Source organism: Stegostoma tigrinum, chromosome 6, assembly GCF_030684315.1.
Source record: "Stegostoma tigrinum isolate sSteTig4 chromosome 6, sSteTig4.hap1, whole genome shotgun sequence".
In the NCBI taxonomy this organism is placed as follows: Eukaryota; Metazoa; Chordata; class Chondrichthyes; order Orectolobiformes; family Stegostomatidae; genus Stegostoma; species Stegostoma tigrinum.
In genome coordinates this window covers 105926516-105953870 of record NC_081359.1, presented here as the reverse complement: position 1 = coordinate 105953870, position 27355 = coordinate 105926516, and the positions used below count along the sequence as shown (strand labels likewise).

The 27355-nt window shown below is 43.1% G+C and overlaps 1 protein-coding gene across 10 annotated transcripts in view; it reads right to left on the bottom strand.

Moving 5' to 3' along the window:
• Positions 1–723: 723 nt before the first annotated feature.
• pak1 (p21 protein (Cdc42/Rac)-activated kinase 1) overlaps positions 724–27355 on the bottom strand; it is a 213678-nt gene continuing 187046 nt past the window's right edge. For all 10 annotated transcript variants that reach the window (XM_048532347.2, XM_048532346.2, XM_048532350.2 and 7 more), the window contains 6 exons: positions 27212–27324; positions 23574–23691; positions 13858–13957; positions 4585–4781; positions 3671–3808; positions 724–1971 (listed from right to left, as the gene is read on the bottom strand). In XM_048532347.2, coding sequence (XP_048388304.1) covers positions 1885–1971; positions 3671–3808; positions 4585–4781; positions 13858–13957; positions 23574–23691; positions 27212–27324 — 753 coding nt within the window. In that variant the 3' untranslated portion in view covers positions 724–1884. The remainder of the gene's footprint in view (positions 1972–3670; positions 3809–4584; positions 4782–13857; positions 13958–23573; positions 23692–27211; positions 27325–27355) is intronic.

The following is a 27355-nucleotide window of genomic DNA, read 5'->3' as shown; positions in this document are numbered from 1 at the left end:
AACCCCAGTAGTAGACCAAGATAATGAAATGTGAGGCTGGATGAACACGGCAGGCCAAGCAGCATCTCAGGAGCACAAAAGCTGACGTTTCGGGCCTAGACCCTTCACCAGTAGTAGACCATCTGTTTTCTGAATTTCCTTTTGCCAAGGGTATATTTATGGGATGTCACGATATTGGAACAGTTAACTAGTAATAGTTATTGTATCTAGCATTCTGTTAAGCTTTCCAACAGAGTTAAGTCATTTCAATTCCATCTTCCTTTTGTGGTACTTTTAACTGTAGTGGATGAATAAAGAATGTGTAACTTTCAATCCAATAGTTTGGCCAATCAAATTGCATCTGGAACTCAACAACTTACACTTACCTTTAAAATAAGAATAAAATTAGGGTCTAAACCATCTTAATATTTTGAGGAAGTTTGGTCTGGTCCACATCACATCAGTTAGTGAAAAACTGTGACAAAGCCTCAGGTCAAGAGGGGGACATTGAGGGAGAGTTTCATAATGCCTGTAAAAATGTAACAGACCACAGGCAGTCATTGATCTCATCATGCATCTGCTGGCTCTTTGAAAAAGCGATCCAGTCAACTCCATTCTTTGGCCTTTCCTCAGACGGTCTGCACTACTTTTTCTTCTTTGCGTAATGATACAATCCCCTATTGAAAATCTTTATCGAATCTGTTGCTACAACCCTCTCAAGGCAGTAATGATCACATTAGCATCTGCATTAAAAAGGAATTTATTTTCAGCCCTTGCATCAAAGTGCAATGAGATGTCCAAAGCTTCCCACAAAATTAAAATGCTCACCGAATGCTGCTACCATTCTTGTGTAAATCATTGCACCCCAAGTCACTCTTCCCAAAGAGAAAAACAATTTCAGAATTATTATAACACACCCTTTTATTTCTTTATCCCCCAGGAATTAAAATTCCATAGTTTTGTACACTATAGACATTTTCAAAATTTAGCAGCATGAAAGTCGCTCAAGGCAGATGTATGGCACCACTTTTCTTGGGGTCGTAGTGTTCAGAAAACTGGTACAAACAAATATTTAATGGGTAAGGGAGACACGCACAGAAGAAAAACAAACTACGTGTCAGACTACACTGAGTGCTTTGAAACTACAGTCTCGATCACTACGCCATGTACATAATTAATAAACAGCCTGTTGTACATTCTCAGTGATTTCAGAATAGCCTTCAACCAAAGCCAGCGAAGCAACTGATAAATCAAAGTGATTGATGCTGAAAGAGAGGGAGAGAAGCAAAACCTATTCACGAGTGTGACCGGGCGAGGAAGAAACAAAACAAAAAAACAAAAGCATTTTGCTGTCGACACACGTCGAGAAACCATGCTTCGGAAACGTACAAAAAAACCCAGCAGCTAGTACCTCCCATTTTGTTGGGTACAAGTCAACAGTTTATTGTTCAGATGGAATAATTCACAGGCTCTTCTCTCTGTCACAACCAGCACCCCACCCAATTATCCAACACTACAATCTGAAAGGCTGCAATGTACGAAGTGTAATGCACTATTATCCAACACTTTAAGAGAGATCATTACACCCGCTTCAGACAAGAGACGAATTTCACCCATATGTTAACTGTTGTGCACTATAGTGCAGAACAGAGATACAACCCAACAGTGCTCTCTCTCTCTCACTCTCTTTCCCCCCCCCTCCCCCTCACCTCAATTCACACCCAGCCCATCCACCTCCCACCCACTTTCCTGGAATTTGGCTATGAAAAGGGTTGAAGTGGAGGAGCTCTGGGTCAGGAATGGTTGCATTGTAGGGTTCAGGAATGGTTCAGTCATGGAGAGCGGGCCGCTCCGGAATGCAAATCGAGATGGACAATGGGGCCCTCTGCTTGATCCCCCGTGGCTTTAACGATTGTTCTTGGCTGCGTCCTTTGCGGCAATGATCAGTGGGGTCAGGCTGGACAATGGCTTTGCTAGTTTCAGGAACTGGTGCTGTTGGTACAAGAAAATAAAAAGGAAAAAAAAAATTAATCAAATGCGATTCTTTTCCCAAAGCACAATGGAAGTGGTTTACCCGCCTATTTTTAAATACGCAAAGCCTCCTACCCAATCTCTAACTTGAGCTACAAGAAGCCGCGACTGAGTTGAAGCACCTTTCTCTCTGAATCTTACAGTTATCGGTTTGTGAACATTAACGACCAGGAGCAGCAGTTGGCAATTGAGCACTAGAGTCTGCTTTACCATTTAATATGATCATCTTGGCCTCAACGCCACTTTCCTGCCTGCTCTCCATAACCTTTTAACCTCTCACTAATGAAAAATCTATCGGTCTCCTCTTTAAATTTATTCAGTGCCCTGGCAACCACCACACACTGGGCAAATGAATGCCACGGATCCATGACACCTGCAGAGAAAAAAAAATTCTTCATCTGTTTTAATTTGCTACGCCATAACCAAAAGTCAAACCCACAAGGGCAAGCACATGCTCTATCCATACTTTGTCAATCCCCTTTAGCATCTTAAAAACCTAAGTCCCACTCCAAAGACTAAAGCACAAAATTCAGGCCCACATTTCTAACACAGTACCAAGGGACTGCTGCACTTTTGGAGCTGTAATCTTTTGGATGAGGTATTAAACCAAGAAACTGTCTGCTGAGAGATAGTAAGAACTGTAGATGCTGGAGTCAGAGATAACACAGTGTGGAGCTGGAGGAACACAGCAGGCCAGGAAGCAGGGGCAGGAAAGCTGGCATTTTGGGTTGAGGCCCTTCTTCGGAAAAGAAATGTCAACTCTCCTGCTTCTCTGATGCTGCCTGGCTTGCTGTGTTACTCCAGCTCCACAGTGTGTTATATAAACTGCCTGCCCTCTTGGGCAGGCTGAAAAGACCCATAATGCTGTTTGTGGAACAGAAAAGGGGAGTTTGCCCTGCTGCCCTAGCTGATTTTTATTACTCTTATTGTGGATTTTTGGGTAAGCTTACTGTGTGCAACTTCCTATGCTACAACTAACTGTACTTCAAGAGTAGATGAGGAGGTTTTATTGGTTGAATGGCTGGTTTGCAATACAGAATGACACTGACAGCTTGTGTTCAATTCCCACTCTGGCTGAGGTTACCACAAAAGACTCTCCTTCTCAAGCTCTCCCCTCACCAGAGGCCTGGTGACCACTGGTTAAACCATCACCAACTGTGTCTCGTTAATGACAGAACAGCTCTGTGGCCCAGTAGGACTATGGTAACCTTACTTATAACTTCTAAAGTAAATTAACAAAGCTGTTCTGAATGTTCTATCAGCATAAAAAGTTCTGCATTGACACAAGGCACGCTCAGTTCTCATTTTAAGATCCGTTTGGATTCCACTTCTGCAGTTAATAGCTTTTCTGTATCTATCCAACCAAACTTCTTTTGACTTTACACAACTCAATTAGATAACAGCTCAGTTTTCTAAAGATAAAGATAATCCAAGTCATGCAACTCATCCTCAATGTTAATCTTTAAGTTGCAGTAACAAGGTTACAGTACAGTGGGGCATTTGATCCATCATTTTTCTACTAGCTGTTTAAAGGGCCATTCAATTAACCTCTGATAAACGGTAGTGCTCATTTGAAATTTGGCATTCTTGTATTTGTCCTGATTAGAGCGGAACTCAATGTTCTGTAACAGACCACCGTTAACGTTAAGAACTAACTAACCTGAAGCAACTCCTTGGAGGAACCCCTCTTCTCCACATCCATCTCCAAGCAACGGTTCAGGAAATCCCTGAATACAGATGACAGCCTCTCAGGATTTTGTAGCTCTGGAGTGCCATTTGTTGCTATCAGATACAATGCCTAGTGAAGTGAAATGGCCAAAAAAATACAATTAATACGTGACATAAACAAAAAACAAAAACTTACTACAGTTGGCTTTCTGGCCTGCTTGAAGCTGTTGCCAAAAATTTCTTTTCATAATTTACACGATTCTAAGCTGCTGAACCATGACATTGAAGGGGTTGGGGAAGGTACACTTAGAACGCAACAAATGCCACAATTTGCTGTGAAAACTGGTAAATGTCTGGAATGGATAAAAAGTGTATTCACTGAAAAACTTGATTGGAAAAAGTACGAGACTACAAATAGGTTAGGCCCCAATATATATCCTTAGTCAGCCCCCATAAGAAATGGAGGTGTGGGTGGCTGAGAGATGATTGTGTGCGTGTGTTGAGTGTGTGAGTGAGTGTGCATGTGTTGCGAGGGTTGTGCACATGTTGCACTATGATCGAACTAGTTGCAAATTTAAACTCGATTCATCATAACAGCTCCCCTTCCCTCCCGCCAAAAAGACTGATGAGTCACTATGTAGGCTTCGATGGTGTCACTATGGGCTCAGCCATTGATTTCTGGCCAGCCAAGTTCCCACTGCTTGTTGCTCAACAGGATATCAATCCCACTAAGTCTGGGCAGGAGTTCAAGTCTGAATAGACACCAGGAGGCCTCAGAGTCGAAACCAAGCCCGTACATCAGATACATCAGGAAGCTGCTCATGAAATTAGGTCTCTCAGACTAGTTGAATTCTGAAATACAATAATGTTTTGAATCAAGCAAATTAAGGAAACACAGAATCTTACCCGGAGTGGGTTCTCATTAAGGTATGGAGGCTCCCCCTCAATCATTTCAATCGCCATGATTCCTAACGACCAAATGTCTACTTTGGGGCCGTATGCTTTTCGCGTGACCACTTCAGGGGCCATCCAGTATGGTGTTCCCACCATTGTGCTGCGTTTACTCTGCTCTGGTGTAATCTGAGCGCAGAAGCCAAAGTCGGCTGAGGAAAAGAACATGAGAGAACGAGAGATTAGTGTCATGTTACTCAATACCAATGCCACTGGCACGATGAGCATATGAAAAGACGGACAGGGAAAGGGCAGCTGTTTCACCAAGTCTGCTACGTTAACAATGGCTGAAGCATCGTGACTAGACGTTTCTTACATCTGCTTCCTCCCCCAGCCACACAACAAAAACAGAATCATACAGCACAGCAACAGACCCTTCAGTCCTCTCGACCAGATATCCAATCTGACCTAGTCCCATCTCAGTCTTATCCTGCTAACCCTTTCCAATTCACGTAACCTTTTAAATGTTGTAATTCCACCACTTCCTCTGGCAGCTCGTTCCATACATGCAACACCCTCTGCGTGAAAAAATTACCCCTCAGGTCCTTTTTAAAATCTTTCCCCTCTCACCTTAAGCCCTCTAGTTTTGGACTCAACCTCCCAAGGACAAAAACCACAGCTATTCAACAGTGGGCTGAAACATTTAGGGAAAGCCTATAATCAGGTCAGTTCTGTGATATTTTTAGGTTTAGTCAATGTGGAAGGGATCAATCAGGTCAGAGGATCTCCCTATGGGCCTGTTCCAGGGCCTGGCTAAACCAGGAGGTTGTAGAGGAGGCAGTAATTCCCAAATTCCATGCTTCATGTCCATCTGTCCTGAGTGATGGAACACACCACTGGTACGTTCAAAGATTTTGGAGAGAGATGGTCACCGTGGGAGCTGCAGTGTGCTGTCTCGTCCAACGTGCAACTCGTTCGTTTCCTCACTTTTTAATTTTTATTTTTACACTGTGGTTGGATGACCAGTAATTGGTTGAATTGGTCATAAATTTTAAAAAAAGTAAGAATTCACCTGGAGAATAGGAATGTGCCCGATGGCTCAACCCATATCAGGCAAAGTATTAGGTCACCACATTACCGAAAGGATGTGGATGCTTTGAAGAGGGCGCAGAGGAGGTTCACCAGGATGTTGCCTGGTATGGAGGGTGCTAGCTATGAAGAGAGGTTGAATAGATTAGGATTATTTTCATTAGAAAGACGGAGATTGAGGGGGGACCTGATTGAGGTCTACAAAATCATGAGGGGTATAGACAGGGTGGAGAGCAAAAAGCTTTTTCCCCAGAGTGGGGAGCTCAATTACTAGGGGTCATGAGTTCAAAGTGAGAGGAGGAAAGTTTGAGGGAGATATGCATGGAAAGTTCTTTACACAGAGGGTGGTGGGCGCCTGGAACGCGTTGCCAGCGGAGGTGGTAGACGCAGACACATTAGCGTCTTTTAAGATATATTTGGACAGGTACATGGATGGGCAGGGAGCAAATGGACACAGACCGTTAGAAAATAGATGACAGGTTAGACAGAGGATCTCGATTGGCGCAGACTTGGAGGGCCGAAGGGCCTGTTCCTGTGCTGTAGGTTTCTTTGTTTGTTTATTAGGTGTAGAGTGGATGAACACAGCAGGCCAAGCAGCAGAGGAGCAGGAAGGTTGACGTTTCAGGCTTAGACCCTGCTTTCTGAAGAAGGGTCTAGGTCCGAAACGTCAGCTTTTCGGCTCCTCAGATGCTGCTTGTCCTGCTGTGTTCATCCAGCTCTACACCTTGTTATCTCAGATTCTCCAGCATCTGCAGTTCCTACTATCTTAGGCAAAGTATCGATTTTCTACTTGCGGGAAAGGCTGGAACAAGGGGACAAGTTTAAAACAAAGGGGTCTCACATTTAAGACAAAAAGGAGGACAACCATTTTCTCAGAGTTGAGGCACTTTGAAACACTCTGCTAGACAGTAGTGGAAGTGGGTCGCTGAATATTTTAAAGGTGGATGTAAATGGGTTTTGACTGACAAGGAAGTCATGTATCATGGGGAGACAGGAATGTAGCTCAGGGGCCATGATTTTATTAAATAACGGAGAAGGCTTATGCCCGCTTTTAATCATTGCACTGAGACGTACTTCTATGGGGTACATGCCACAGGGTGTGTATGTTGTAAAATCTGGCACACAGCATTATTGCCAATTGGATTTGTTCCAGGTGAACAGACGCTAGTGTGAAATCCTGAAAATCAGCCTCACTTTTTCACCATCTGCACTTTTCTTCAAGAAAATCAAAGCCTCCACAACATATGATGGGAAAAGTGATCTCCAAACATTATTGTAAAGTAAGTCCGACAAAGTAAAGAAGCAGGACATTTTAACCAAACAGTCTCTCTCTCTCCAAGAAAGAAGTAAACAGGACAGAGTATAGTCCTGGTTCAACTCATTCAGTGTGTTGGCACCTGTGGCAAGGCTGGTACTTAATGGCTGTTCCCTAGCTTCCCCTCAAGAAGTTTTCGTTAAGTACAGAGTGCCCTGCCAGGCCATACCAGAGGACCTTGGAGATGCAACCGCATTTGTTTTGAAGGGTTGATTATTCTGTTTTGCTGTGTTATCCACAGCATAGCAACTTCATTTCTGTTAAGGCTGCCTCTCTGCAATGAGCAGATTTCGAGGTGTGTACTTACCCCAGGGTTCCCTGACACTCTGATAGCAACATTCAACTGCTGCATGTTGTAGCCATCAGCACAAATCCTACCCTACTCCGTCTTTCACCCACTCATCACACAACGATGGTCAATAAAATCCTGAAATATTCACATCATGTTTCTCTTCGATTTTCCTTCCCATAATTTTCCAAAACTGAGATGGATCAACAGATGAGATTGTGGAAGAAGTTGTACATGGGGTCAAAACCCAGCATCAACAAATTGAGTTCGATATTCATTTCTGTCCCGGAAATACAAGAAAAATGCAAATGGATTCACCTCACCTCCTCTTATTTTTCACTCTGTTGGTGTTCTGCGCTGCCAACCTAACACAGCATCCACCTTTCTCACGGGGGCAAAGAATATCAATTGCTCCTCAGAAAACACACCCATGCTAAACAGATCATCAACTATTCCACACTCCCAGCTAGCTACAATAAATTCTCGATATGGGGGAGGTGAAAGTTTATCTATCCCTGCTTTACAGAAATTCAAGAGCTCTGCTTCTACTGTCTTCCAAGGAATGTAATTTCAAAAACTCAAACCACCCGAGTTTATAAAAAAGTCACGGATCTTAAATGGGTGACCGTCTAATTTCAAAGCAGTGATGCCTAGTTCCAGAATATTTTTACGGTATTAACACACATGGTTTATCTGATCAGGGGGCCAATAATAAGGATTGGGGCTTTCATATGTAATTTATATTTTATTTGGAGTCAGTGTATATTTAAGTGCATTGATTGGGCTAAATGGAGGAGGACTGGAGGAGGCTGGTACTAAGAATATATTCCAGCATGGGCCCACTTCTGTGCTGTAAGTCCTACATCATCCTATGTGAGCTGAGCAGCATTCCTATTCACAAACATCCGGAATAAGAAATGCCCAATCAGTAAACACTGCCTTAGGATAACCTCTAGCCTTACAAGTTTCTAAACCCAACGCTTGTTTGCCAGTTTAGGATCTGGCCAGTACCACATCCTCCTCCTAGCATTGGGAGGAATTTAAAAATACAAACAATGTTCTCCCCTCCGAATGGGCAGGTAAACATCAGAGATAATGGCATAAGATAGTGCTTTCAAAAAAAGATTCCGCATTTCTGTTGCGCCTTCCAAACCGGAATCAGTGCGAGTCAATTCCGCACATGCCCCACCACCCACTGCAGGATTTGATGATGTAACCCAAACAACCACCAAACATAAACTGAGTTAAAATCAATAGGTAACATTTCGGGTTCAGCAACAGCAACCCTTCCTCAGTCTCGGGTCACCAGACCCGAAATGTTAACTGTTTTTTCCTTCACAGATGCTGTCAGACCTGCTGAGCTTTTTCAGCAACTTTGTTTTTGTTCCTGAAATACAGCATCCATGTTTCTTTCAGTTTTTATTCGGATTAAAATCCGTGACTGATGCAGAAGAATCACACTGGAGTATTCTGATACATGGGCAGAAAAGGGCCCCTGAATAAGCCATAGAACAGTACAGCACAGGAATGAACCCTTGTGCCATACATGGTGCCAAATTAAAACTAATCTCTTCTACCTGCCTTTAGTCATTATCCCTCTACTCCTTGCTTATTCATGTGCTTGTCTAAAAGCCCCTTAAACACCCCTATTGCATCTACCTCCACCACCATCCCTGGCAGCACGGTCCAGACACCCACTACTTAAAAAAAAACTTGCCCCTCACATCTCCTTTGAAATTTCCCCCTCAAAGTCCCCCTGAATAGTTCCAATGTGTACACATTTGCAGAACAGTACTTCCTTACACAGGAGGTTTAAACATCAAATTGTCAATTTCACCCCGTTGAGACTGTGGTACGGGTTCCCATGACAGTGGGAGAAGATGGTCATATTCGCAGAGACCTCAACCCATGCCTTATTCCTGCCCTATTGGATCCCAGTTTTTACATGGATTGGGAGATTTTCCCAGCACGGGTAAAGCCTGCAGAGCAGCACAGTGCCAAGTCAATCAGCTGGAGTGTCAGAGTCTTCAGCACCCTGACAAAGCTGACGCAGTTCACAGTATCCCACCACCTGTCAATGTTCACCCCACACCTCTCCCACCACCGATTACAGTCACTACCCACTTCTGCCAACACTCACCCCACCCTGCCATTTCTGCCTCCTGTCTAGTCATAGTCAAGAAAGTCAGCGCTGCTGGAGCATTTAAGGTTGGGCGGGTGGGGGGCGCGGAGAAATGAACATTATCTGTAGATGAGGGGAGGAATGGATATTCTGGTCAGGGTTGGGGAGGGTCAACATTGCTGAGAGGGTAGACGAGAGATTGACTGGGCCTGGGCAAAGAGGCCAGCACCACTGGGGGCTAGGAAAGGGTCTGGTGCTGTTGGAAGAGAGTGACACTCAAGTTGGAGGGTGTCGACACTGTTGTGGGAGTTAGAGTAACACGTCAGTGATGAACATTGGTCAAAAGCAAGGGCGTTAACATCACTGGTGGCAGACATGCCGTGTTAGGAGTGACAGTTCCTCTTAAAAACTATGCAAGCGAATGAATTGAAACACACCTTAAAAGAGCAACTTTTCAATTTCATGACACAAAAGAGTGGCATGAGTTCCCTGGAATTACATTCGCCACTTGGTCCTCCAACTCTGCTGACCACTGGACCCCTTCTGCAGCCAAGGCCAAACAGTGCAAAGGCTCCAGTACATAAAATGGTATGTGGACAGCTTAAAAATCAGTCAGCCCCTGGCACATTCACTGGCGAGTTCGGATGTCATGTTGTTGTTGACCAGGGCATTGGTGAGGCAACTTTTGGAGTACTGTGCTGTTCTGGTCATCCTGTTATAGGAATGATATTATTAGACTGGAGAAGGGTCAGAAAAGATTTACCAGGATGTTGCCAGGAATGGAGGGTTTGAGTTATAAAGAGGCTGGGACTTTTCTCATTGGATTGTAGGAGGCTGAGGAGTGACCGCAGAGGTTTACAAAATCACAAGGGGCACAAATAAGGTGAATGGCAAAGGTCTTTTCCCTGGGGTAGGGGAGTTCAAAACAAGGGGGAATTATTTTTAAGGTGAGAGGAGAAAAATTTAAAAAGGATCCCTGTTGGGCAATGTTTTCACGTAGATGGTGGTTTGTGTGTGGAATGAACTGCCAGAGGAAGTGGTAGATGCAGGTACAGTTACAACATTTAAATGACCTTTGGATAAGTACAGGAATAGGAAAGATTTACAGGGATAAGGGCCAAAAACAGGCAAGTGGGACTAGTTTATTCTGGGAAACTTCTCAGTATGAACAAGTTCAACTGAAAGATCTGTTTCCATGCTGTAATACTCAGAGGGCACACTAACCGTACAGACTGGGTCATTGTGCTCATGAACATCCAAAATAAACATTTTGCACCAGAAAATGGTAAAAGCGCCATCTTGTGTTACAAGCATAAACAGCACAGTTAGTAAACACAAGATAATAAAATGTGAGGCTGGATGAACACAGCAGGCCAAGCAGCATCTCAGGAGCACAAAAGCTGACGTTTCGGGCCTAGACCCCCTCTGATGAAGGGTCTAGGCCCGAAACGTCAGCTTTTGTGCTCCTGAGATGCTGCTTGGCCTGCTGTGTTCATCCAGCCTCACATTTCATTATCTTGGAATCTCCAGCATCTGCAGTTCCCATTATCTCAGTTAGTAAACACAAATTGTTTACCATACACTGGTTCTAAATTCATTTGCAAGTGCACAACAGCCAACATTCCTGCATGGCTGCAGGGCAGAATTCCAGGCTCCTGCTGCAGAATGGATTCAGTTTTACTGAGCAACAGAGTGGTTTGCAAGCTCACTGAATTGCCTTGGTGTTCGAGCAGACACTCTAGAAATCTTCCACAAAAGCTTACAAGAGCATTCATTAATGTACAAACCATGTTTAATTCACTTGCAAATTTCTGGTCTGTGCTGTGGCATGCTTAACCAACCTTGGGCAGTGGTGGACCTCCTTGAACCTCCACAGTCCTGGTGACTGTGTTGCTCCAAAAACACCAGTTGTGCACATGTAATCGAGTGAATTTCAAGGTCATTTAGAGAGCAGCTCAGATAAGAACGTCAGATTTTCTTCCATGAACCAATTGGATTTTTAATGTCAATCAGACAGCACCACCCTCACTCTTACACATAGCAACATTTTGCAAAATGGAAATCAAATTTCTAAGCAAGAGTGGGACGATGGGCAAGATAATGAGGGTATGAGTTTAAACTTCTTTCTGCTTTCTTAGCCTTTGGTCACACAGGTACTGATCCAGTTATGTAACCCACTGCACTACATTGCAAGTGCTCAATGTCTCTCCCACAGAAGGACAAACTCAGAGGTCTCATTTGCTATGTAGTTCATCTTTGAGGGGGTTAGGTAGACTTTAACTAGGCCCTATTGTCAGGGCTGCCACATGCAGTAAAATGGAAGTCAAGGGCTCTCTGTGATCTTGGGTAGCGAAGGACTGTCACTTGGGAGGACAAGAGATCAGAGGGGAGGTGGCACATGCCACTCTTGGAGAAAACACTGTCTTTCCCATAGGATGACAGCTGTCACCTTTGTGTAATGTATGGGAATTAGTAGAAGCCCCTTTAAAAGGTAAAAAGCATCCAAAGGCTTTAACATTTTGTGGCTCATGGACCCACAGAATGGTGGCTCGGGAATCCATAGACCGATTTACCCATGCGCCTGCTACACGCAACACCCTCCACTCTGGGAGCCCAATGGTAAGGGCAAGGGCTCCCATGGAAATAGTAGGGACCCCTGCTACCACTGGGTGGCAAGGTGGTATATCCAGATGGCAGATGGGGGTAATGAGGGGTGTGCAGTAGCAGGGTGCATAGGAAACTTCTCTACACCAAACAAAAAGAGCCAGGGAGAGAATGTCCTCAAGCTGTCCCTACATTGTGAGCCACAGGTCCCCAAGCAGGATGAGATTCTGTCCAAATGGGTGTCAGCTCAGATGGAAGCCCACTGTACACTTCAACCACCTCGACACAAATACCCTCAGGGCAGAGAAACATGGTTTAAGCCACGAAATGGCTTTGGCCAAAAGTTGGAGTGGCTGACCTTCTTAATCAATTCCACATTCCTGCTCTATGCATTTGCCCATCCTTCTATGCACATGGAATGCAGGCAGAACCAGCCATTTGGGCACAGAACCAGCATCAAAAGGTAGAAGACAGATGGTGGTGGTGGAGGGCTGCATTTCATGCTAGAGACCTGTGACCAGCAGTGTCCCACAACAATGGTGCTGGGTCCACTGCTTTTCATCATTTATATAAATAATATGGTGCGAACGTAGGAGGTACGGTTAGTTAGTTTGCAGATGACACCAGAATTGGAGGTGTAGTGGAGAGTGAAGAAGACTACCTCAGAGTACAACAAGATCTTGTTCAGATGGGCCAATCGGCTGAAGAGTGGCAGGTGGAGTTTAACTTGAATAAATGCGAGGTTCTGGATTTTGGAAAGGCAAATCAGAGCAGGACAAATACACTTAATCGTAAGGTCTGGGGAGTGTTGCTGAACAAAGAGGCCTTGAAGTGCAGGTTCATAGTTTCTTGAAAGTAGAGTTGTAGGTAGACAAGATAGTGAAGGAGGATTCGGTACGTGCGTCTGTATTGGTCAGTGTACTGAGCGTAGGAATTGGGAGATCACGTTCACAGGGCATTGGTTAGGCCACTTCTAGAATACTACGTTCGATTCTCATCTCGCTGCTACAGGAACAATGTTGTGAAACTTGAATGAATTCAGAAAAGTTTTATAAGCACGTTGCCAGGGTTGGAGAGTTTGAGTTGTAGGGAGCGGCTGAATAGGCTGGGGCTATTTTCCCTGGAGTGCCAGAGGCTGAGAAGTGACCTACAGAGGTTTATAAAATCATGAGGAGTATGGATAAGGTAAATAGCCAAGGCCTATTCCCCAGAGTAGGGGAGACCAAAACTAGAGGGCACAGGTTTAAAGTAAAAAGGGGAAAGATTTAAAAGAGATGTAAGGGGCACAGAGGGTGGGGAGTGTGTGGAATATGCTGCCAGAAGATGCGGTGGAGGCTGGTATAATTACAACATTTAAAAGGCATCTGGGTGGGTACATGAGTAGGAAGGGTTTGGAGGGACATGGGCCAAATGCTGGCAAATGGGGCTAGATTAATTTAGGATATCAAGTTGGCATGGACACATTGGACTGAAGAATCTGTTTCCATGATGTACATCTCCATGAATCTATGACAGTGCTCAAGAATCTGTAGATCTCAGCCTTAAATGAACACCAGCATTTGTGGGATAGAGAATTCCAAATATCCACCACCTGAAGAAATATCCCTCATAATTAGATGACCATCATAAGACTGACACCTCCCCCTCCCCACCTACCCAGTTCTAGGCTCGCTAGACTGGAGAAGCAGACTCTTAGCATCAATCCTGTCATATTTTAAAAAGCTTAAACTTTGGCTAAATTCTGACCCCTGAACACAAACTGAGTTCTGGGGCTCTGTTCAGAATGAGACATTTAAACTATTGCAACACTGCCAAAATAGCACTGCAGGTATGTCGCTTTAGTGTAATTTTGCAAGTTTAAATACATACTTAGCTTGACAGAGCCATCCATTCCCAGTAGAATATTGTCACTCTTTATATCCCTGTGGATGACCTGGTTTGAATGTAGGAACTCCAGAGCTTGTAGACACTAGAGCAAATAGAAGAGACAGAAAACACCGTGAAAACAGCAAATCCAACAGAAATCCCAATTGGACTCAAGCTGTTAGGTTACATGATGTTGATGCATGTTAGCATGGAGGAAAGGGTGGTACAGTGGCTCAGCAGTTAACACTGCTGCCCCACAGTGCCAGGGATGCAGGTTTGAGTCCAGCCTCTGTTGAAGCTGTGTGAAATTTGCACATGCGCCCTGCGTCTGCGGGGGTTTCCTCCAGGTGCTTCAGTTTGCTCCCACAGTCCAAAGATGTGTGGCTTGAGTGGAATGGCCATGCCAAATTGTCCATGGTGTTTAGGGATGTGTAGGCTAGGTAGGTTAGCCGTGGGAAATGCAGGGTTCAACGATAGGGTAGCAGGGTGGGTTTGGGAAGGATGCCCTTTTGAGGGTCGATGTGGGCTTGATGAGCCAAATGGCCCGCTTCCACACTCTTTCCGAAAGAAAAGGATATTAAACATTGTTGCAACAAATGGCTAAACGTCCATCTCCATGGTGTTAACCACAGCTTAGTTTCTAACATTCTCGAATCTGGCTCAAGTGGAGTCCAAGTCACAATTCAAGAGTTTGAGCACAGAATGACAGCCAGTTCAGTACTGAGTACGCCACACTGCTGGGGGTGGTATCTTTAGACGAGGAGCAGCTATGAGGAGAGATTGTGACTGCTTTCCTAGGGTCAGAGAAGGCTGCGGTGTGACATGATTGAGGTTTACAAAATTGTGAGGGGTAACGCTGGAGGAGATAGGAGGAACCTGTTTCCCTTGACAGAGAGTTCACAAACCAGGGGCACAGATTCAAGCTCAGTGACAGAAGGATCAGAGGGATGTGAGGACAAACAGTTTTACACAGTGGATGGTATGGGTGTCTGGAATTCACTGCCTGAGTTAATGGTGGAGGAAGAGATCCTAAACGTTCTCTTGTACCTGGATCTGCACCTTAAGTGCTGTCAGCTTGAGGACTATGGGCCATGTTAGAAAGAGGAGATTAGAAAGGGCATCTGTGGGTCAACATGGACAAGATGAGTTGAATCATTTCTACGATGTCATAACTAAGCTCCTGTTTAACCCCTCAGATGAACATTTAAAGCATTCTAGTGCACTATTTTGAAGAGGAGATTCCCAGTGGTTTGGCCAATAGTTATCCTTCAATAAACATCAGAAAACAGGTCACTGGTTATTAGCTCAATGGACATTATGGAAGCTTACTGTACACATTCGGGTGCCACATATCTCGTCTTCCAATTGATACATTCAAAAAGTATTTCATTGGTTGTGGCCACTTTGGTTTATCCCAAAGTTGCTAAAGTTGCTATATTAATTTTTTGCTCCATTTGTATTATAGCAATGCCTTCAGAGCTAGTCTTGTCCCCGGTATCCCATGCTAAGCATTTAAAGTTCCTGAAACAAAAACAGAAATTGTTGGAGAAACTCAGGTCTGGAAGCATCTCCATTAGTGAGTTAATGTTTTAAATATGGTGACTACTGTACATGAAACTTTAACTCTGTTGCCTCCCCGTAGATACTGCTAGGCCAGCTCCTTGCTGCAGAAAGGCTGCCAACATCGAAGACCCATCCCACCCTGGCAATGCTGACCTGCAAACTCTTCCGAGAGGCAGAGGGTACAGAAGCTTGAACATGCGCGCCAGCAGGTTCAGGAACAACTTCCTCTGGGACATTACTACACGGATAAATGGACTCTCTAAGCTCAAATAATGAGGATCTCGCTAACGTTGATCTTACCTAGCATACATCCCAGGCAATGTAACCTGTACGCCATTAAATTTTGTTTTTAAAACAATATTTGACCTGTACATCCTTGCTCACTACGATCTGCCCGTACTGCTCGTAAACAAAGCTTTTCACAATAGTTCGGTACATGTAACAATAAGTCAATCAGACTTGCTGAGTTTCTCCAGCAATTTCTGCCTTTGGTTGAGATCTTAGCACCCACACTTTTTTGTTTTTTTCAAAGATCCTTGCACCGCCTGAATCTTCATTTCTGCTCTTAATGCAGACATGGCCATCCCTTGGCCCAGTACACGACCAGCACAGTTTTCAACCCATCGTGATGTCAGTCCACATGGAACCAAAACACATGACAGTAGGGATAACAGGAACCGCAGATGCTGGAGAATCTCTGATAACAAGGTGTACAGCTGGATGAACACAGCAGCCCAAGCAGCAGAGGAGCAGGAAAGCTGACGTTTTGGGCTTTGACCCTACTTCAGAAATGGGTCTAGGCCCGAAACATCAGCTTTCCTGCTCCGCTGATGCTGCCTGGCCTGTTGTGTTCACCCAGCTCTACACCTTGTTACCATATGACAGCAGGGGCAGGTTTTCAGGGCAAACTTTCAAGTTGCAAATTCAGTGCATGCAGTAAGCCCAAAAGGTGCCTTGTCTTGCAGTGCGATCTTCAATTCCTCTATGGGACAAATAGGCTAAGGCATTGGCAGTTGACTAATACAACCAAGGATGTTATAGATGCAGTTATAGAGTTAGTCACACAATACGGAAACAGACCGTTCAGTTCAATCAGTCCATGCTGAACATAATCCCAAACTAAACTAGTCCCACCTGCCTGCTCCTGGCTCATTTCCCTCCAAACCTTTTCTATCCATAAAATTCCAAACGTCTTTTAAACATTGTAATCATGTCCACATCCACCACATCCTCAAGACGCTCATTCCAAACACATTTACCTTTCATGTTTTTTTTTAAAAAATCTTCCTCCTCTCACCTTAAAAATGTGCCCCCCAATTCTTAAAATACCCCATCTTAAGGAAAATTCCATTTTGGAGAAGTTATTCTGAGAAAAAGGAGGTCAAATGGTATCAAGAGCAAAGATAGCAGTAGGGTAAGGGGGAAAAAAGAGATAGAAACAGCAGCAATATAATCCTCTCATCCAAAAAAAATGCGACTTTCAAGTTGCAAGAATATCAATATTGGACAGGACTACATCAATAAGCAGCGTTCTGGATAATCAATACTAACACAGAACCAGGAAATTGTTCAATCCCACTGTTGCCCACCCTTCTATCTCTTGTATCTAACCATTCACGACTACCAACCACCTCACCCCACCCCACCACCCACTTTCCTTTCAACTCAAGTTATAAACGCCCCTTGTAATGGACAACATTCCCAGCATCCAACTGGGTTCTGGCCAAATGTACTCCCACGTAACAAAGGCTTAAATTTACAAATGGTTCAGTCTTGGTGAAGTGCTCCCTGGCACGGTTGACCTGTTATTTCTGTGCATTCTTTTTTTTAGAAAGAAAAGCATTTCCTACCTTTTCCTGCCTGATGACAGGAGGCAGTTGATTTGACAATTTTCACAAATTGGAAGTGATTTACTCCAACAGTCTCTCAGGGTTATGCTGGAGAGCTAAATAATGTATGAAATTGAACACTCCTCAAAAATCATCAGTTCCGTGATACAGCAGATGCAGAAATTGTTATTATTAAACCAGATATGGACCATTACCCATTTACAACTTGTTGTGGGGGCAGTGAGTCTTTGTAGAATCAGAGAAAGACGACATTTTGGCTCATTCTGCCTACCCTCTTAACTCAACTATCTACTCCAACACATTTCCATCTGTCCCAGAACTTTTTGGTTTGGAACATATGAACACGATTGGGCAATTCAGCCCCTTAAACCTGTTTCAATTCAAACAGGTCATAGACCCATTATGACGCAGGAGGCCCGTTCAGCCCATTGAGGCCATTCTAGCTTTCCGTAAAGTAAGCTACTCTGTCCTATTCCCGAGTTCTATCCCTAGCTCTGTGAGTTTACTTCCTCAAATGGCTATTTTCTCTTTGAAATCACTGATGTTCTTGCACTTTGAACTTTCTACTGGGCAGCAGGTTCTGGACCATCATCTCACATCCACATTCTTCCCCTTTCCCACAACCCTTGATTTCCCTGAAAGATTAAGAAATTCTCTCCCCCAGACAGAGAAAGGGAAGGAAAAAGAGGAAGGGAAGGTTGGGGGGGGGGGGGGGGGGGGGGGGCGCGTGGTGGGCAGGGAGAAAGAGAGGAGGGGGAAGGAAAAAGAAAAGAAGATGGGGGAGGGAAAGGAGTAGACAGGAGGGGAGGGGGGGGAGAAAAGGAGGGAAAGTGGGGGTAAGGAGGGAAAAGAGCTATATAAATCTGCCTCTCTCTCTCTCTCTCTCTCTCTCTATCTATCCCATCTATCCCAATTTTAATATACTAGACCTCCTACCCCACAGTTCTCTTTGGCGAGAAATTCAAAAAAAAGTTCTCAATTTTCACAGAAGCATTTCTCCCACATCTCAGTCTTAAATTAATATCCCTTTATCTCAGTCTACACCCTCTAGTCCTAGGCTCTCCCACGAGGGAGAAAATCTTTCAACATTTACCCTGCCAAACCCCTTGAGAATCCAATATGTTTCAATGAGATCATCTTTCATTCTTCTAAATTCCAGTAAAGAGAGTTTCAACCTGTTTAGCCCATGCTCATAAAATAATCCCTCCACAGCAGGGATTATCACCGTCATGAATGTTCTTTTAATCCCCAACAATGAAATAACATCTTTCCTTAAATAAGGGGGCAAAAGTGCTTTAAGTATTCCAGATGTGGTCTCACCAACACCTCAAACAGTCTAGGTTCAATAGATGTTATACAGCACAAAATAAACCCTTTGGTCCAACCAGTCCATACCAATCATAGTCCTAAATTAAACTAATCCGACTTGTCTGTGCTCGGCCCATACACCTCAAACACTACTTATTCATAAAATTATCGAAATGTCTTTTACATATTCTAATTGCACCCACATCCACCATCTCCTCTGGAAGTTCATTTCACACAGGGTGCACTGAATTTAAAAAAAAATTGCCCTTCATGTCTTCTTAAATCTTTCTCCTCTCACCTTAAAAATGTGGCCCCTAGTCTGGAAACCCTCCACCTCACCTGTAACCCTCATGATTTTATAAACCCCTATAAGGCCACCCCTCAACCTCCTGAGCTCAGTGAGAAAAGTCCTAGCCTATCCAGCCACTCCTAGTAAAATCTTCTCTACTCTTATACTCCAACTCTCTTGAAATAAAGGTCAACATTTGATCAGCCTTCCCGACTACCTGCTGCACCTCTGGGTGAGATAAGATTCACAACCCTTTGCACAAGTGAAGGTTTCCTCATCTCAATCCTAAATGATTAGCCCCTTCTCTTCGGGCTGCCAGTTTCCTGGATTATCCAGCCAGCCGACCCAAACTTCTCACTGTCTACTCTGTCATGTTTCTTCAGAATCTTGGATGCTTCAATAAGATCACCTCTCATTCTTCCAAACCCCAGACAATTCAGTCCCAATTTATGTAGACTGTCATAAGACAACCTTCTCCTGGCAGGCAATTTCGTGAACTTTCACTGAACTGCTTCCAATATAAGTATAATCGTTCCTTAAATGCAGAGTACAAAACAGTACACACATTCCAGATGTGGAGTCACCAAAGTCCTGTACAACTAATAGCAAGGCCTGTTTATAAATACACTCCAGTTCTTTGCAATAAGGGCCAACATATCATTTGCCTTCCCGTGTGCTTGCTATCTCAGGGATCATTTACTTGCCCACTCCTTCAAAAGTCACAGAAAGCTAGCATGCATGTGCAGCAAGAAATGTGAAAGGCAAGCAGCATGTTAATCCTTATTATAGGAGAATTTGAGTACAAGAACAAAGAAATCTTGTTTTAGTTGTATAGTGCACTGTCTGTGTGGAGTTTGCACATTCTCCTCGTGTCTGCATGGGTTTCCTCTGGGTGCTCTGGTTTCCTCTCAGTCCAAAGACGTGCAGGCTAGGTGGATTGGCTGTGCTAAATTGCCTGTAGTGTCCAGGGGTGCTTAGGTTAGGTGGGTTAGATATGGGATATGCATCTGGGTGGGTTGCTCTTTGGAGGGCCTGTGTGGGCTTGTTGGACCGAATGGCCTGTTTCCACACTGTAGGGACTCGATGACTCTATAACACCGGCGAGACTACATCTCGAGTTTTGTCTATAGCACTGGTTCCCTTGTAAAAACAAGGGTACACAACACATGCAGCAAAGGTTCAACAAATGGATTTGTGGGATGATGAGACTATGACAAGAGATTAACCTCACATTGTCTGGAGTTCAGAAGAATGAGAGGTGATTGAATCATTGGAATTCTCTTCCCCCAAGAGCTGTGGAGCTTCAGTCATTAAGTAAGTTGAAGACAAAGATCAATAGATTGAGTCACCAGGGACAACAAGGGACACGGAAACAGGGCCAACAGAATATGGCATTTGAGCTCAATAATCTAGAATGCCAGAGATGGCTTGTGGGGTGAATGGCCTACTCCTGGCATTTTTCACTGGCATGCTATCTTGCTGTGCTCCTCTCAGAGCATCAACATGTAGTAAGTTCCACTCGCTGTACGTAAACAAACATTATTCCTCACAAACCCCTGAATGCCTTACCCACAACGTAAATCTAATCCTTGTAACATCTTGTCATAACTGCTTTTATTTTTTTTACATGCCATAATAGATTGCCTTCTTTGAAATATGTAAATAATTTTGAAGACATGAAAAGGTTGATCAGTAAATCCTGCAAATAAAAACAAAAACACAGAGCACACACTAGGTGAGCAGTGAGGTAAAAATAGTTGTTCTCACATCAAGGCTGTATTTTTGTTTACATTAAACCTCCCAAATTTTTAAAGAAATTTCTTAATCATTTATACTGTATTCTTTCCAAAAGTCAAATCAGATGTGAATCATAGCCTATACATCTGCAATTGTGCTGTGGTTATTAATGCGCATTCACTGCATCATATTTCAGAGGAAGAGGTTGCAGTTCAGATTTTTTTATATAAAGGGATCTGCATCATCTTTAGGTCAAACTGTGAGAACTGTATCTTTTATGGCCCTTGAAACATAAATTATTAATGAAAAGCAATCTCACATCACAGAGTTGTACAGCATGGAAACAGACCCTTCGGTCTAACACATGCATGCAACCAAATATCCTAAAGTAACCGTGTTCCATTTGCCAGCATTTGGCCCATATCCCTCCAAACCCCTCCTATTCATTTACCCATCCAGATGACTTTTAAACATTGTAGCTGTACAAGCCTCCATCACTTCCTTTGGCAGCTCATTCCATACATCCACAACCTTCTGTGTGAAAGCAATGTCCCTTTGGCAGCTTTTAAATCTTTCCCCTCTCACCTTAACCTATGCCCTCCCTGCCCTGGGGAAATGACCTTAGTTATTTGCCCTATTCATGCCCCTCATGCTTTTATAAATTTCTATAAAGTCACCCCTCAGCCTCCCTCACTCCAGGGAAAATAAGCCTTGCTTATTCAGCCTCTCCCTGTAGCTCAAATCCTCCAACACTGGCAACATCTTTGAAAATCTTTTCTGAACCCTTTCAAATTTCACAACATCCTTCCTATAGCAGCGACAGCAGAATGGAACAGTTTTAACAAGTTACTGTTTGCTAAAAGCAGAATCTCAAAATTGTTCTTTTTTTTGAAATGAGGCTTCAAATAGTAGGTTGATTTTGCAGTTCTTCTGCATGGTGAGCTATATTAATAATTGCAATTATCAGGCAGATTAGAATCAGAACTCTGCGGATGGTGACCAATTAGCTGTCCTGCTGATGCTTGCTCTTTGAGCAGAAGCTAAGTGAGAAGTTGTAATTTCCTTGCTTTTGCCGAAAAGGCCTTGCAGATTTTTTTTTTTGCTTGCACATTTGTCAATTCCCTTTTCGTTTGTTGCTACCAATTGTTTTTCACCACCCTTTATGGTAGCACATTTCAATAAGTTGCATTGCCCTTTAAATTTAAAAAAAAGCTCTCATTTGTTACTAATGGCCTTAAATTTGTGTCTGCTGATCACAAGTCTGCCTGCCAGTCAAAACACATCTCCTCCCATGGTTTCAGAGATAATGGGAACTGCAGATGCTGGAGAATCCAAGACAACAAAATGTGAGGCTGGATGAACACAGCAGGCCCAGCAGCATCTCAGGAGCACAAAAGCTGACGTTTCGGGCCTAGACCCTTCATCAGAGAGGATGAAGGGTCTAGGCCCGAAACGTCAGCTTTTGTACTCCTGAGATGCTGCTTGGCCTGCTGTGTTCATCCAGCCTCACATTTTGTTGTCCTCCCATGGTTTACTTTGAATAAAATTACGAATAATAGTAATCAACTCTGCTAAGTCTTATTAGAACCTTCTCCGGACCTCACATCTTGTAAATAATGAATGGACAGCATTTGCTAAATACTTCCGATTGTCCCTGTCATTCTTAGCACAGTCAATACTTTGGTTTTAATTGTAGTGCACTTGCATAAGCTAGAAATTACATATAGGAATATACAGAGCCCTTTCCTTTTCAGACAAAGAACGTGGTCACATTTCTCACTTCACAGATGCTACCAGACCTGCCAAGTTTTTCCAGCACTGTGCTTTCATTTCAGATTCCTCACATCTGCAGTATTTTGCCTTTATAATTATGTGTGCACATTAAACCTGTTTCAATTTTACAAATCAGGGGAAACATTCTTTGTTGAATTACTCAGGGCAATGTCTTGAGCAGAGTTGGATTGTCTAGTTTAGTTTTAACCAGAGCTTCGAGTTAGCTGGAACTCCCTACCCAACAACATCGTGGGTTTACCGACACTAAACGGACCAAGGCAGCAGCTTACAACCATTTTCTCAAAAGCATCTTGGTATAGACACTAAATTTTGGCCTAGCCAATGACACACTCATCCCATAAATGAATGTTAAAAAGTTATTTAACTGGTGCATTCTCTGAGGTTACACTTCTACAATCAACAGTCCATTTAACATTCAGATCGGAACTCCCTTCTCACACTGTATAAAAGTTCTGTCCTCCTCCTTTACATTAATATTCCTAACAAAAATCCTGATGACTGCAAGACAAAAAAAAGTGTCTTTTATACTCCAAGAACTTCCACTGTTTTAATTTTACCACTTTTAAAATAAAACTTGTTCCTGTTGTTTTTCTTCAAGCATTAGGTCAGTTTCAGTTGATCTCCACCCCATTATAACGTTTTGGAGGCTTCCCCAAGTTGGAGGGAGAGGAACGGGCAGGGCAGAGCTGAGCCTGCACCTACGGCGACAGTGAAAACTTCTCATTCACAGACTTGTGAATTAGCTTAGGGGCCATGGGCCCAACCTACACCACTTTTTCCAGCTGATTCTAATTTTTGGCTTCTCCAGCATTGGTCAAAGTTTGACTGGATCACAGGATAAATTCCAGAATTTTTAAACAAAAATATCAGCTCTTATTCTACAAGTATGCTTTAAACCCGAAGTATCCGAAGGAGAGCTATGAGAAGTTAATGACTGGGTATGTGTAAACCTCAGTAAGATTGACACAGGCATAACAGACATCCTTCAGTGCTTTCTACAATTAAATTTATCCTATAGGTCATTGTATTTGCAGCCTCTTTTTCTCCCCCTACCATTGTTAGCTGGCAACAAGTGACTATATTCCAATAGTACATTGATAGCTGTCCTTGGGATGTACCAAGCTCACGAAAGGTGCTACTCAAGTGCAAGTTCTTCCATGTCAGCCTGTAAGACTCACCTCTCTACAGACAGCTGCTATCTGTCCTTCATCCATGCAGGTTTCCGTGACGACATCAGTCAGTGAGCCACCTGCTAGGTACTCCATAACAACCCATAATTCATCCCCTACGAGGTAACTAGCAGGAAGAAAAATTCAGTGAATGGTCTAAAACCTGTATGAAAACAGAGCTATTTTAATCTTAAAGCTGTAAAGCAGAAACATGTTGAAATTGTTCAAGCGGTCAGCCAGCAGCTGAAAAACAGCATTAACATTTCAAGTCCACAAGCTCTCGTCGGAACTATGTTTGAGCAATTTTTTAATTCCATTATTAGGATCAAAGAATCCCTACAGTGAGAGAGCAGGTTACCAAGTCACATCGACCCCAAGAAGAGCATCCCATCCAGACACAACTTATCCATGTAACCTTGCACTTCCCATGACTGACCCATCTAGCCTGCACATCCCTGGACACTACGGGCAATTTAGCGTGGCCAATCCACCCTAACCTGTACATCTTTGGGCTGTGGGAGGAAACCCACGCAGACACAGGGAGAATGTGTGAACTCCACACAATTGCCCAAGGCTGGAATCGAATGAGAGTCCCTGATGCTGAGAGGCAGCAGTGCTAACCACTGAGCCACTGTGGTGTCATGGATGTGGTCATCGCTACCAAGGCCAACATTTGTCGCTCACCCACAATTTGCCTTTAATGGAGTAACTTACTAGGCTGTTTCAAAGGTTATTAAGAGAGTCAACCACACTTCTAGTCTGGAGCCACATGTAGGCCAAACTGGGAAACTATGGTGGATTTCTCTCTGCTAATGGCATTAGTGAAATAGATGGATTTTTATAACATTGACACTTTCATGGTCACTATTACCAAAATTAGCTTTCAATTCCAAATCCATTGATTGAATTTAAATTGCAGTAGTTGCCATGGTAGGATTTGAACCCATGTCCCCAGATCCTGGCCTTTAGATTATTAGTCTGATCCATGGGGTGAGGTGTCTGTGGTTGGTGTTGCATTCTGCAGTTTGCATCGTGTTCTGTGGTTTTGTTTTTCATGGCATCATGGAATAGTGTAGGTTAGATGGGCTTCAGATTGGTATGACAGGTCGGCACAACATCGAGGGCCGAAGGGCCTGTACTGTGCTGTAATGTTCTATGTTCTATAAATACTGGCGCTATGCTAATTTCATTCAGTCTTACAATATCACATTTATCTTTGATGCGTTCCTCCACCCAACCAGAGACAGATCTCTTCCTTTGTTTCTTATTGGCCCTTCGTTTCTGTATATTCCAGTTCTGGTTGAGGGTTATTAATCTGAGGCATCAACTCTGTATTTCTTTGCACAAGTACTGTCAGATGCTATTTCTGGTTTTTCATGTTAGCAAATTAGAATCTTAGAATCCCTCGTGTGGAAGGAAGCCATTCAGCCCATCAATTCTGCACTGACCCACCCAAACCCAGCCCTCACGCTACCCCCGTAGCTCTCAATTCCCATGGCCAATCCAGCTAACCTGCACATCCTTTGGACAGTGGGAGGAAACTGGAGCACCTGGAGGAAACCCACGCAGACACATGGAGAATACAACACCAAGTTATTGTCCAACAGGATTATTTGAAATCACAAGCTTTTGGAGAACAGCCCCTTCAGGCTATGCTCCAAAAGCTTGCAATTTCAAATAAACTTGATGGACTATAATCTGGTGTCATGTGACTTCTGACTTTGTCCACCCCAGTCCAACACCAGCACGTTCACATCATGTCTACTCACAGCTTCATCACTGGAAGTAATGCACAACTGAGCCATGCAAGACTCCTTCCCTCATCTGTAGTATACAGCATCTCCATGCTAACATTCAGATTGATTATAGTTGTATTTTGAATTGCTGAGTAGATCTAATAAAGTAGCCCTTCACACACGACTGTCACACCTAAGAAAGGTGCAAGGCTAGGTACATTAATTATTTCCCAAAATCCAACAAGCAATCAAGGAATTTTTTTTAAGACCGACCTATTCAGAGATGTTAATGATATATCTATGTGTCAAGCGAATTTGAAGTGAGCCTTCAGGCCCAGAGATAGGGACACTACCACTGCATCAAGGATTTTATTGCCCACTTTCAACAACTGAGGAGCTTGGTAGGCATTTGACGGAGTTAAGAGTTAATTACGTAGATGAGAGGTTCAAACAAAACACTGATTAGTCAGGACATGAACAGCAAGTTTCCACTCTCAATTAGTGAATCAGTTGAATCTTTGACAACAATCCAACTGCTTAAAAACTTAATTCCAATTCCAAAGCTGCTAAGGTTGCATTCAATTTATATTTTGAGAGTCCAGACCTCTGAATTTTTAGTTCAGCAATATCACCATCATAACATTGTACCGTTTTATTCATATATCCATCACATGTGGTGGAAAGGATTTTCTTTAGTTTAAATGAAAAGAATTGATATGTAGCTCAAAAGTGATAGGGCAAGCAATTCTGAACAAGAGGCCAAATAGATACCAATGTTGTTGGGAAATGAACACACATTCTCAGTGGAAATGCTACTTTCTGAATGAAGCCCATGAAAGAGAAATGGACACTCCGTGATCTTTTTGATTCTGTATGGTTATGGTTTGAGTATTCCACATGCACTTTGTAACCATTGCCTAACCATGGAAAATGATATTTCTTTGATTATGAGGTTAGCTCCACTTCATGGCTTTTCTTTAACTCACAAATATTTGAGCTTCTTTGGCTTGCACATTTACTTTGGGTTTCAATATTCATTTTTCCACAAAGTGACACGCTGCCCAAAATTTAAGAGTGATTTAAAACATAATTTTACTGACAGTGGCATGTGTGCATATGATCGATCAATAAAATTTTAAAAGGGCTTTTTTTCTTAACTTAGCTCTACTGAAAGGTAGTGAAATGGAGATGCTGTCAGAGAGAGCAAGCTCAAACATGTATGATATCATACCAGTCTTTATTTCTATATTGTAAAATGGTCCACTGCACCACAGATAAAAACTTGGCTACAGCAAATCATTATATTTCCCTAGGCATTTGACTACACAGTGCATGGTCTAAAGCCTGCATGAAAACACAGCTATTTTAATCATGAAGCTGTAAAGCAGAAACCTGTTGGAATTGCTCACGTGGTCTGCCAGCATCTGAAAAACAGCATTAACATTTCAAGTCTATGAGCTCTCTTCGGAACTAGAGAATGGTAGAGGTGATCTTTGTTTGAGCAATTTTTAAAAATTCCTTTATTAGGATCATAGAATCCCTACAGTGAGGGAGCAGGCTACCAAGGCACACTGATCCTAAGAGGAGGATCCCAGCCAGATCCACCTTATCCACGTAATCTTGCATTTCCCATGGCTAAGCCAATCAGCCTGCAAATTCCACTATTACAATTTAAATTCAATCACTAATAGTAGTACCTTATTTTGATTTATAGCTTTTTTAAAGAATTATGATCTATTTACATGACACAATAGATCACATATACCATTGGACATAAATAATCAATATTGTACGTGGAATCTGGCATAACCATAGATTTACACAACCCACTCAATCACAGCACCTGTAAACTGTCAGATTAGAAAATTCTGTGCACGCGCACACACACACACGAATGTAGAAATTCCTCACCTGTCTAAATAATTAACAATATTGGGATTTTTATTTTCCCTCATGACCAGAATCTCATTAATAATCAACTCTTTCTTGGGTTGTTGTTGTAAATTCATTTGTTTGATTGCAACCTGAAAGCAACAATAAGTAGCAAGTGAAGAA